The 13474-nt window shown below is 45.1% G+C and overlaps 1 protein-coding gene across 1 annotated transcript in view; it reads right to left on the bottom strand.

Moving 5' to 3' along the window:
- wdr62 (WD repeat domain 62) overlaps positions 1-10093 on the bottom strand; it is a 54937-nt gene extending 44844 nt beyond the window's left edge. Inside the window, exons 1-4 of the mRNA XM_056283016.1 lie at positions 9850-10093; positions 6812-6903; positions 2435-2497; positions 2286-2343 (exon numbers count right to left, since the gene is read on the bottom strand). Coding sequence (XP_056138991.1) covers positions 2286-2343; positions 2435-2497; positions 6812-6903; positions 9850-10008 — 372 coding nt within the window. The 5' untranslated portion in view covers positions 10009-10093. The remainder of the gene's footprint in view (positions 1-2285; positions 2344-2434; positions 2498-6811; positions 6904-9849) is intronic.
- Between the last annotated feature and the right edge of the window lie 3381 nt (positions 10094-13474).

Below are 13474 nucleotides of genomic sequence, written 5' to 3'. Positions count from 1 at the left end.
ACACAGTAGTCGACTATCAATACCACTGGTCCACACTGTGCATAGTGATGTCTATGCATGCTCAATATCCAGGTAAGGAAATCGCAGAAAGTTGAATCAGGTGTCCAGGTAGCATAGCGGTCTATATTGTTGCCTACCAAAACGGGGCTCGCCGGTTCGAATCCCTGTGTTACCTCCAGCTTGGCGGGGTGTGGCCGTGTCTGCCGGTGGGAAGCCGGATGTGGGTATGTATCCTGGTCGCTGCACTAGCGCCTCCTCTGGTCGGTCGGGGCGCCTGTTCATTGGGAAGGGGGAACTGGGGGTAATAGCGTGATCCTCCCACGTGCTACGTCCCCCTGGTGAAACTCCTCACTGTCAGGTGAAAAGAAGCGGCTGGTGACTCCACATGTATGGGAGGAGGCATGTGGTAGCCTGCAACCCTCCCCGGATCAGCAGAGGGGGTGAAGCAGTGATCTGGAAGGCTCAATAGAGTGGGGTAATTGGCCAAGTACATTTGGGGAGAAAAAAAAGCGGGGGGGACCCAAACAAAAACGTTGAATCAGTTCACCTGGACACATTTCTTGACAGAAATGTTTCATCACTCATCTAAAGCCCCTTTCACACAGGCCAAAAAACCCGCTAATACCCGCTAACATCTGCCTTTGATGGTCAATGTAAAAGGGTACAATCGGCGTTCACGCCCAGGTCAAGTGACTGCAGTAGTCACGGGTATTTACCGGCTCCACTGCCGATCGACATTGATGTAAACGTGACACCCGGGTGGACACGCTAATTTGCGCAATGACATAGCACCATTGTTCACGCGTCATATAATAGTGCCGGCGACTGAGGAAAAACATTTATTTTTTGTGGGTACAGCACCTTCCTTCAAGCAGCGCTCGAACATCGTCCAGTCCGTGTTGAGTTTGTATGGCGTGAAAGAGAGACTGAAGTACCAGATATGAAAAAGTAACGTTAACCACCGTCTCTCTGGCTTCCGCGCTGCTTTCTACCGTTGACTTCCCTGTTTTCCCGCGCGTCCGTGACGTCACAAACGTCATGACATCAAAGATGACGCTACAGAAGAAAGAAAGGAAGGCAAACTCGTCTGCTGGCAGTCGGACCCGGGTCTGCTGGCACTGTGAAAGGAGTCAACTGCCTATTTTTAGCAGGTTTACCTGCGTTTAAAAAACCAGCTTATGCACGCTAATGTTGGTGTAAAAAGGGCATAAGTGACCTCTTCAGTCCCAACTGACTGCAGGTGTCCCCACCCCTATAAACAACACAGTGGCATAACGACCCAAACCAACGACCACTTTCATATGCAAATATGGGTGTGACCATTAACTAGAGCTACAGTGGCCATGTGTACTATTCACAGAGGGTTGGGGAATAGTTGCCATCACAGCATTGTAAGATGGTGACAGATGGTCTCTTATGATGTTGCGTCTCTCTTCACATGCCTTCCTGTTGGTGAAGCAGTGGAGGTAGTCTGCATGAAACTACAAAACGACTCCACCCTTAGCAATAGGACCATCCTGAACACCGACCAAGTGTGTCTGCTTCTGAAGCTGTCTTCAGTCCTGTAGTGTCCAACTTGTAAATGGAGGAAGTGGAAAAGGGGCTCTGATGTCCTATCCAGGGACAGCACCTAGCCACTGGCCCAGATTTGTGGACGACACCTGGGTTAAAATTACATCTCAGGATGTAGCACATTTCACCGACCACATCCCCCCCCCTTTTCTCCACAATTGTACTTGGCCAATTACCCCACTCTTCCACGCCGTCCCAGTCGCTGCTCCACCCTCGCTGCTGATCCGGGGAGGGCTGCAGACTACCACATGCCTCCTTCGATACACGTGGAGTCACCAGCCGCTTTTTTTCACCTGACAGTGAGGCGTTTCACCAGGGCGACGTAGTGCATGGGAGGATCACGCTACCCCCCCCCCCCGAACGGGCACCCCAACTGACCAGAGGAGGCGCTAGTGCAGCAACCAGGACACACCCCACATCCGGCTTCTCACCCGCAAACACAGCCAATTGTGTCTGTAGGGACACCCAACCAAGCCAGAGGTAACACGGGGATTCAAACTGGCGATCCCCATGTTGGTAGGCAACGGAACAGACCACCACGCTACCCACAATTTGAGACCTTTTTGACGAGAATTGATCGTTGTTATTGGGTGAAAAAAATATGACAGCTCTCATGATTAATTGACTACTTTTTGGGAGTAGCTGATGACTACTAAAGTTCAGCAGTGGTGAATGCGCTAGTGCAGGCTTCCTGACCATGTCCAGACTCTTACCTCACCAGTGACCAGATACTTTCCATCCTGAGAGAAGGCCAAGGCGGTAAAGGGTTTTCTGAGGAACACACAGATGCCATGTTAGAGACGCTCCCTAAAATCGCACAGACCCCCGGTCTAAAGTCAGCACAGAAAAATCTTCCACCTACCTTGATGAGTTGAGGATGTGAGTCTGTTTATTCTTCTTTGGATGAAGGAGAACCACCACACATCTGCAACAGAAACCAGGTCAAGTCCCCTTTGTTTAAAATGCATTTCACAGAGCTGTCTGAACACACTTTACATTTAAAAAGGGAGGAAAGATCAACTCAGAACACAGATTAAACCCACAACAATAAAGTAACAACTAGTTTGAGAATAAGTGACAAAGATGTCTTGACGCTCAGTAATCCAGGTAAGAACATCACAGAAGGTTGAATCAGTTCATCTGGACACAACGTTTACTGACAGAAACGTTTCATCATCATCTAAGTGACCTCTTCAGTCTCACCTGCAGTCAGACTGAAGGAGGTTTAGAACTACGCAAGATGGTGCTTTACTACTATGCTTTTAATGCGGCCGATGTAGCAAATTCGGGGGGCAACCCGGGAACCACCACAGCCAGGATGCGAACCTGGATCTCCCGTACCACGGGCGACAACGTTAACCAGCCGATTAAAGGGTCCGACCCTTTAGGCAAGGGTTAGCAAGTCTAGTCATTCATGCACGTTACACTACCCCCCTCCTTCAGGAAGATAGCCCACTGGTCCCTTCCTCCTGAGTGGGCCCCTCCCTGGTACTGTTTTTGCCCCATTGTCACCTTTGCAAAGTCTATCAAATTGGCTAGAGAAGGGGCTGCCCAGGTAGCGTGGCGGTCTATTCCGTTGCCTAACAACATGGGGATCGCCGGTTCGAATCCCCGTGTTACCTCCGGCTTGGTCGGGCATCCCTACAGACACAACTGGCTGTGTCTGCGGGTGGGAAGCCAGATGTGGGTATGTGTCCTGGTCGCTGCACTAGCACCTCCTCTGGTTGGTCGGGGCGCCTGTTCAGGGGGGAGGGGGAACTGGGGGGAATAGCATGATCCTGTCACGTGCTATGTCCCCCTGGTGAAACTCCTCACTGTCAAGTGAAAAGCAGCAGCTGGTGACTCCACATGTATCAGAGGAGGCATATAGTAGTCTGCAGCCCTCCCCAGATTGGCAGAGGGGGTGGAGCAGCGACCGGGACGGCTCGGAAGAGTCGGGTAATTGGCCAAGTACAATTGGAGAGAAAAAGGGTGGGAAAAAAAACTGGCTAGAGAAGCAAAAGCTCATCCAATAATTGCCCACCTAAAATCAATGTGGACTAAAGCTGCCAGGATGTTTAACCAGGATCCGTATCTAAATGTCTCTTCAAGTATTTGGGAATCATGTACTGATGAATCCCCTTTATGCTGGAAGGATTGGCTGGAAAAGAGCATTGCTGCATTGGTGATCTATATCACAAAGGTATCTTGGAATCTTTTGAGGACTTTCCACAACAACTTGGAATTCCCAGGTCTCATTTCTTCGTCGTTTGCTACTGGGGTTCTTTGGCTCTAGTACACAAGCTCCCAAAGCTGCGGAGTTATTAGATAAAGTACTAATGAGCTACAGGAAGGGTAATGAGGTCTCTGTGTATTATCAGGGTTCCTACACATTTTCTATTTCAAAATTCCATACTTTTCCAGACTCAAGTTTCCAGACTTCTCGGTAGGTTTTCCAGACTCAGCCGACCAGGCTTTACATTTGGGATTGTTGAGCCAGCCCCTGGACAACTTGCATCTACCCACTGTGGCCGTTCAGTCCACACTCCTACACAGCAAGGTGGACGATGTTCCAACTGTCAGTCATCTCTACCCAAAGAGGAAATAGACTAATGGGCGCCACCTAGACTCGTGTTATTTTCCCTTAACACACTGAATAAATAATATTACATTATTGTTCTCCCATATTTTTTAGTCTCTTTTATAAATAATGAGCTGAAAGAAGTAAAATGATTTAATTTTCACGGCGTCTGCGCAGCCTTCTTTATTCACCGTGTCAATGGAAACGACGATGGAGGCAGCCGCATGGTTTCCTTACGCAGAAAAGATAGTCCGCTTACTTTTCTGATAACTGCATCACTGCATAACTCGTAAATGTTCAGACAAGCTGGATACGTGGTTATGTGTGATGCTGTGTACAGTATATATGTGTACAGTATATATGCAGTTCAAAGATACTGCCGCATTTTCTTTCACACTAATTTGGTGGCTAATGTCTGTTTTTGGTGCAGTTATGAGGCACTTGGGGCGAGGCTGTTTCGCAGGCTGTGACGTACGGGCGTAGAGGCAGCTCTGCATAGGAGTGTGTGTTCAGTTACACGTCATACTTCCTGCCTTGTTTTTGACGACATCAACCTCGCTCTGGCCCGCGCTCTCTCACACGGCGGTAAACATGTTGGCTGTGCTGGCTGCCTGCCCCAAACGCCATGAAGCACACCCTGCTTGTAAGATCAATTTATTTTTTAGAAATTCTGAATTTTATATTTCAGAAAACAGAATAGGGGCAATAGTCTGGAAACACAAATATTTTTCCAAACTCTTTTCTTTTTTCCATGCTTATTCAGACCTGGAAATTACTAAAATTAAATTCCACACTTCTCCATGCTGCGCAGGAACCCTGTATTATTCCAGGATGATCCAGAGCCTGGGCAACGATCCAGAGCCTGGGTAATGATCCAGAGCCTGGGTTACGGTCCACAGCCTGGGTAACGGTCCAGAGCCTAGGTAACGGTCCAGAGCCTGGGTAACGATCCAGAGCCTGGTTAATGATCCACAGCCTGGTTAATGGGGCCTTATCAGCTTTCAAGAAGATATGGGAAAGGGATGTGAACCTGACAATGGATGATGAGGAGTGGGACAGGATGTGTAAGAACATTAAAACAATGTCAAGAGAAGTGAGGGCATGCCCCACTCCATTTTAGATCATGCATCACTTCTACTGGACTCCCTCCAGGCTGTCTCGACTTGGGTTAACAGACAGGCCAAAGTGATGGCCTGTCTGTTTAGTCTGAGGACGGTCACCTCGTGTTTTGTTGTTTTTTTTTTGGAATTTTCTCCCCAATTTTCTCCGGCCAATTACCCCACTCTTCAGAGCCGTCCCCGTCACTGCCTCACCCCCTCTGCCGATCCGGGAAGGGCTGCAGATTACCACATCGCTCCTCCGATACACGTGGAGTCGCCAGCTGCTTCTTTTCACCTGACAGTGAGGAGTTTCACCAGGGGGACGTAGCACGTGGGAGGACCACGTTATTCCCCCAAGTTCCCCCTCCCGCCCGAAACGAGGCGCCACGACCGACCAGAGGAGGCGCTAGTGCAGCGACCAGGACATATACCCACATCCGGCTTCCCATCCACAGACACGGCAAATTGTGTCTGTAGGGACGCCCGGCCAAGCCGGAGGTTACACAGGGATTCAAACCGCCTTCCCCATGTTGGGAGGCAAAGGAACAGACCGCTACACTACCCAGACACCCATATTTTAGGATATTTTAATGATAATTTATCATATGTCCAGTTACTATTAGTTACTGTTGGTGACGCTCCTGGTCAGCTCCCTCTCATAGGCTGTTGCAGGTTTATGCTCGATATTCCATTGCTGCTCCTTTCACACTTGATATTTAGGTCTCAAAATCAGGGAGACTCCAATCCACATGGTAACATGAAGATTATTTCTGTAAAGCCCTCACACTACAGGATCACTTGGGCAGATAATCGGTTCAGACCAGCCTCGAATCGGGTCGGGAGCTCTACTGACTTCGGTATTGTGCTGTCTGGGTAGTTTATGGATGGTTACTACTACACTACAGGCTGCTACTTCCTGCAAGTTGGACCAGGAAGTTGATTAGCAACGTCATCCACCATTGATCACATTGGGCATTTCAGATAATAACTTTCACTTTCGTTCAAAACATGTGGTTTAGATAAGTAGGTTAAAGTGGACTTGTTTAAACATGTTTGACTCTCGAGTTCAGTCGTCCCATAAGACACCGCTGTAAAGCTGAGCCCAGGAGTGGGCCTGTGTCCCAAATCTACTAAACACAGCCGGAGAGTAAGATGAAATCATAACTGATATGCATCATGGAAAAAAACACTGAAAATAAAACTCAGGTTGTACAAAACAAAACAAAACAGAATGTTCCACTAGTATGGACAGCTGGTGGACCAAACAGGGATTACTATATGTGGTCATATTTTCTGCTTTTTTCAGATTCTGAACAAGCTGCAGACTTTCAGTACTTGACTTTGGCACACCAGAGAAAAGGGCATTAGTTGTTAAAATTGGTTGGATTGTACTGATGTTGCACAGATGGAAGGAAGTCGCCTCTGTTTAGTAGTAGTAGAATTAGAAGAAGAAGTAGTAGTAGTAGTAGAGAAAAAAAACATTCAAGGCAGAATTTGAAAAACAGAGCAAAATTTAACTTAAAATATTGTGAATCTGCGAAAATGGGTCATCTTAAGACATCATTAGTGTTGACGTTACCCTGCAATGTAGGCTGTTAAAGCAGAGTTGGGGTCGCAGGTGAGGCCACTGTTCCCTGCAGTGGTGACTCCCAAAACCTTCTCCAGAAGCACCTGCATGTAAAGACATAGGGTGCATGTAAAGACATAGGGTGCATATAAAGACATAGGGTGCACGTAAAGACACAGGCTGCATGTAAAGACATAGGGTGCATGTAAAGACATAGGGTGCATGTAAAGACATAGGCTGCATATAAAGACACGGGCTGCATGTAAAGATATGGTTCATTAACACTAAAGGATCAGTTCACTATCCATGTCAGTGTCATTACCAACTCCCAGCAGAAAATCAATTTAAACCCCACTGAGTCTAGTCACCATGCCACTGAAGTCCAGAACTTGAAAAAGGGGTCTATCTGAGAGGAAAAAAGCTCATTTGTAGTTGTTATTAATATTTATGCAAATGAAAGCAATAACTTTGTCAACCCTTTTTTCTCAGTGTTTTCTGACATCAGTGCTGTCTGACTGGATAACACTTAGTTAACAACAGCCACTGTTGAATTTTGATAGTTTTTCAATTTGTCCGTACAAGTGACATTTTTAGAGAAAATTTAATCAGAAATGAGCAGGTGAGCATTCATTTTATTATTCATATGCATTTTTTTCACATTGTTAAGCACATTTGTTTCATCTTTTCAATTCCATGTGGCTTGAAATGATGGAAATGATGCTTCTAACAGCAGAGTTTGTAATTATTAGATGAAAATAGTGTACTTTGCTAAAACTATATTTATAATCATGTGTCTACCAGTAATAAGTGAAATCTATCAAAATAAAGAACTGTGAGGGAACACACTGCTGAATGAATCTGAAAAGTTTCACAAAGAAATGACTTCCACCCAGGGGTTTAATATACATCCATCCATCCATTATCCAAGCCGCTTATCCTGCTCAGGGTTGCGGGAGCCTATCCCAGCAGTCATTGGGCGGCAGGCGGGGAGACACCCTGGACAGGCCACCAGGCCATCACAGGGCATTTAATACACAGATGGGTGACAAATGAAAAGGAAAACTCAACATAAAGTGCCTTAGTAAGGTGTTGTGTCACCAGGATCCTCCAGAACATCTTCAGTGCTGCTTGTCAGATTCTACATGTCTCTGAACTCTACTGGGGGGATGGAACACCATTCTTCCAGAAGATGTTTTCTCATTTGGTGTTTTGATGATGGTGGAGAGCGCTGTCTAACACGTCGGTCCAAAACCCCCCATAGGTTTTCAATTGGGTTGAGATCTGGTGACTGCGAAGGCCATAGAATATGATTTACATCATTTTCATCCTCATCAAACCATTCAGAGACCCCTCATGTCCTGTGGATGGGGGCGTTGTCATCCTTGGAGAGACCACTCCCGTCAGAATAGAATAGAATACTCTTTATCAGTCATTTTGTGCATACATACAAATGAAATTTACTCTCTCCATTTAACCCATCCTAGCTGTGTAGCTATATAGGAGCAGTGGGTGGCTGCCATGCAGCACCCGGGAACCAACTCCAGTTATTTCTTCCCATTGCCTTGGTCAGGGGCACGCGCACGAGTATTAACCCTAACATGCATGCCTTTTTTGCTGGTGGAAGGAAACTTGAGTGCCTGGAGGAAACCCACACTGACACGGGGAGAACATGCAAACTCCACACAAAAAGGACCTGGGACAGCCTGGGGTTCGAACCCAGGACCCTTCTTGCTGTGAGGCAACAGCGCTAACCCACTGGACCACCATGACGCCCTAATAGAAATGACAGAAATGTCTCATCATAGGATAATGGTTCCTTTTGATCCTTCGCATCGAAAGGAGCCAGTTGAGATGGTTCGGGCATCTGATTAGGAGCCTCCTGGGCGCCTTCCTTTGGAGGTTTACTGGCACAGCCAACTGGGAGGAGACCCCGGGGTAGACCCAGAACTCTCTGGAGGGACTACATATCCAATCAGGCCTGGGAACGCCTTGGGATCCCCCAGGAGGAGCTGGAGGGCATTGCTGGGGAGAGGGACGTCTGGAGTGCCCTACTTGGCTTGCTGCCACCGTGACCCGACCCCGGAGGAGCAGCTGATGATGAGATGAGATGAGAGATGATTTGCAGTGACCCTTCTCTCTAAGGGGACAAGTGGTCCCAAACCACGCCAGGAAAATGCCCCCACAGCATAACAGAGCCCCCGGACCCCCCTCACTGTAGGGGTCAAGCGTTCAGGTTTTTCCTTTCATTTGTCACCCGTCTGTATTTAAACAGAAACTGAATAGTAGGTATTAAACTATTCATTCTTTCAAGAACTAATACATTTAGAGCAGTCCATCCACCCATTATCCAGGCCGCTTATCCCAGTCGGGGTCACGGGGAGGCTGGAGCCTATCCCAGCAGTCATTGGGCGGCAGGCGGGGAGACACCCTGGACAGGCCAGCAGACCATCCCAGGGCCCTATTTCAGCAGCTCAGATATATTCTGTATTTCAAAATTCAACACCTCTCCCCGATCTTAAATCTCCCCACTAGATTTGAGGGTTTTGGTTGGTGTTCAGTGTTATTTATGTTGATAGTCACAATATGTTGACAGTAGTCAGCCCACAGTAAACATGTCGCGATACTCCAGAGATAATTATTCCTCATAAGAAACACTGCAATATTTGAGAAGACTTGAAGGTCAGAAACCATGCATGTGAACGTATAGTGTACCGATACTGCCCTATTTCCACCCTTTTCCTAATCTTTCCGCAATGTCTAAGCTTTAGGATTCAATTTTCCAAGTCCTTTCTCTATGCGTGTGCAGATGCTGCAGCTTCGCATAGGAACCCTGACGGTCACTTTGTGAGGTCCCAGATGTGCCCCGGAGCACATCTGCCCCTTACCTCAGCAAGGCAGGACCCACAAGCCATCCTATAGCAGCGGCGAGGGGGGGCACACACGGGGGCATGGCTACGAGGGCTTACGGACCTCCGTGCTAACTTTACTCCGCTCTCTCCTCCCTCTCCTCCATGTTAACGCGACGCAAGGGAGACCCGGATCAACTTTACCCGACTCTGGTGCTTCCGCCTCGGCGGACACCGTCGACTTTTCCGGCGCGTGTCCGCGGCCCCGCCGTTGTGACCGTTATTATTAACCGCCGGTCTCCTCGCCCTGGAAGCGGCCGGGTTCATGTTTAGTCCACCGGCGACGTCGGCTCCCTCCGCCATTACCGAAAACTCATCAAAGACGAGTTTAAACAAACTTTTTGTTTCCCCCCCCCCTGCTGCGCCTGTCCGCTGAAACCCGACACTCTTCTTCTGCTCCGCTCACTCGTTCTTCTTCCGCTTCTTCTTCCTCACGGGACGCGGCGGGATACCGGTATTCAAATTAGGCCCCGCCCCTCATCCCAAACGTGAACGACGTCACATCCGGGCATCAACGGCATGTTATCTGTTTGGAAAAGAAACGCGTAACGGTTCACCGTTGGTAGGCCGCATCCAAACTCAGGCTCCTTCAACTTCCACAGTAGGAAATATTGTTACGGGCGATTCTTCAGTTAAGGGACTTTCTCTGACCCCAGGGTAGATTTAAAATAAAACCACACAACTATTGTATTCGTTAGAGTTAGGTCGTTATAGTTAAATATCGCCGTTCCCCCTACACGTGTCTTTACCGTCACACCCGACATTATACAGCGGCGACGTTTTTTCCAAACAACAACAACGTGGTTGCCATGGAAATGAGAAGTGCCGGGGGCGCGTTAGCAGCCGTGGCGGAAGCATGACTTTTTCATGTGCACAAATGTAATGTGAAGATGTATATGTCCTGATCTGACAGTATGGTTATTACTTTTTCATGTGCACAAATGTAACGTGAAGGTTTATATGTCCTGATCTGACAGTATGGTTATTACTTTTTCATGTGCACAAATGTAATGTGAAGATGTATATGTCCTGATCTGACAGTATGGTTATTACTTTTTCATGTGCACAAATGTAACGTGAAGATGTATATGTCCTGATCTGACAGTATGGTTATTACTTATTCATGTGCACAAATGTAACGTGAAGGTTTATATGTCCTGATCTGACAGTATGGTTATTACTTTTTCATATCCACAAATGTAACGTGAAGATGTATATGTCCTGATCTGACAGTATGGTTATTACTTATTCATGTGCACAAATGTAACGTGAAGATGTATATGCCCTGATCTGACAGTATGGTTATTACTTTTTCATATCCACAAATGTAACGTGAAGATGTATATGTCCTGTTCTGACAGTATGGTTGTTACTTTTTCATGTGCACAAACGTAATGTGAAGATTTATATGTCCTGATCTGACAGCATGGTTATTACTTTTTCATGTGCACGAATGTAATGTGAAGATGTATATGTCCTGATCTGACAGTATGGTTATTACTTTTTCATGTGCACGAATGTAATGTGAAGATGTATATGTCCTGATCTGACAGTATGGTTATTACTTTTTCATGTGCACAAATGTAATGTGAAGATGTATATGTTCTGATCTGACAGTATGGTTATTACTTTTTCATGTGCACAAATGTAATGTGAAGATGTATATGTTCTGATCTGACAGTATGGTTATTACTTTTTCATGTGCACGAACGTAATGTGAAGATGTATATGTCCTGATCTGACAGTATGGTTATTACTTATTCATGTGCACAAATGTAACGTGAAGATGTATATGCCCTGATCTGACAGTATGGTTATTACTTTTTCATGTGCACAAATGTAACGTGAAGATGTATATGTCCTGATCTGACAGTATGGTTATTACTTTTTCATGTGCACAAATGTAATGTGAAGATGTATATGTCCTGATCTGACAGTATGGTTATTACTTTTTCATGTGCACAAATGTAACGTGAAGGTTTATGTGTCCTGATCTGACAGTATGGTTATTACTTTTTCATGTGCACAAATGTAACGTGAAGATGTATATGTTCTGATCTGACAGTATGGTTATTACTTATTCATGTGCACAAATGTAACGTGAAGATGTATATGTCCTGATCTGACAGTATGGTTATTACTTTTTCATGTGCACAAATGTAACGTGAAGGTTTATGTGTCCTGATCTGACAGTATGGTTATTACTTTTTCATGTGCACAAATGTAATGTGAAGATGTATATGTTCTGATCTGACAGTATGGTTATTACTTTTTCATGTGCACAAATGTAATGTGAAGATGTATATGTCCTGATCTGACAGTATGGTTATTACTTATTCATGTGCACAAATGTAATGTGAAGGTTTATGTGTCCTGATCTGACAGTATGGTTATTACTTATTCATGTGCACAAATGTAATGTGAAGATGTATATGTTCTGATCTGACAGTATGGTTATTACTTTTTCATGTGCACAAATGTAATGTGAAGATGTATATGTTCTGATCTGACAGTATGGTTATTACTTATTTATGTGCACAAATGTAACGTGAAGATGTGTATGTCCTGATCTAACAGTATGGTTATTACTTTTTCATGTGCACAAATGTAAGTAATGTGAAGGTTTATATGTCCTGATCTGACAGTATGGTTATGACCTTTTCATGGGCACAAATGTGATGTGAAGATGTATATGTTCTGATCTGACAGTATGGTTATTACTTTTTCATGTGCACAAATGTAATGTGAAGATGTATATGTCCTGATCTGACAGTATGGTTATTACTTTTTCATGTGCACAAATGTAATGTGAAGATGTATATGTCCTGATCTGACAGTATGGTTATTACTTTTTCATGTGCACAAATGTAATGTGAAGATGTATATGTCCTGATCTGACAGTATGGTTATTACTTTTTCATGTGCACAAATGTAATGTGAAGATGTATATGTCCTGTTCTGACAGTATGGTTATTACTTATTCATGTGCACAAATGTAACGTGAAGATGTATAAGTCCTGATCGACAGTATGGTTATTACTTTTTCATGTGTACAAATGTAATGTGAAGATGTGGCGTGCAGACAAATGCTCACAATACTAATAGAAAAAGAGAGAAATGCTCACAAATTGTTTTACAATCTTTATTTTTCAAAAAGTCAACTGAACATTCTGTTGCATGTCACATAAGACATATCACATAGGCCTGAGCATGTGAGAGGGATCACATCTCCCTGACAAATGAAATGGTGATCTTAAAGATAATCATGATAATGAGACTATCAATTACTGTTTGGCAATACATAATCTTAATTAACCTTTATTCATGGAAAAATATTCCATTGAACAGTCTGTTGCATGTCACAAGAAATATCACATAGGTCTAGGCATGTAATAGGGATCACAGTGACCTAATTAAGAGATTTTAAAGCAGTGTCTATAGAGTCTTTTGCCAACCAATTTCTTATATAGAGACTGTCCATTGCCACGGGGTATGTTGAGCAATGTTCCATTATCAGTCTACTCCAGTCGGGTTATAAAACAATTTGTGAGCATTTGTCTCTTTTTCTTTTAGTGTTGTGAGCATTTGTCTTGTGAGCATTTGTCTTGTGTTTGTCACAACCAGACTAGCTAGTTAGCTAGTCCCGGTTTGTTGTACGCCAATATGCTAACTGAAGCGGAGAATGTCCACTGTCCACCGTGGACATGCATATAACAGGGTGGACATAATGTTAATTTGTAATTTGTAGATGGATGTTATTTTATCATCA

The sequence above is a fragment of the Lampris incognitus genome, chromosome 7 (assembly GCF_029633865.1).
Source record: "Lampris incognitus isolate fLamInc1 chromosome 7, fLamInc1.hap2, whole genome shotgun sequence".
NCBI lineage: Eukaryota > Metazoa > Chordata > Actinopteri > Lampriformes > Lampridae > Lampris > Lampris incognitus.
This window is presented reverse-complemented; position numbering and strand designations above follow the sequence as displayed.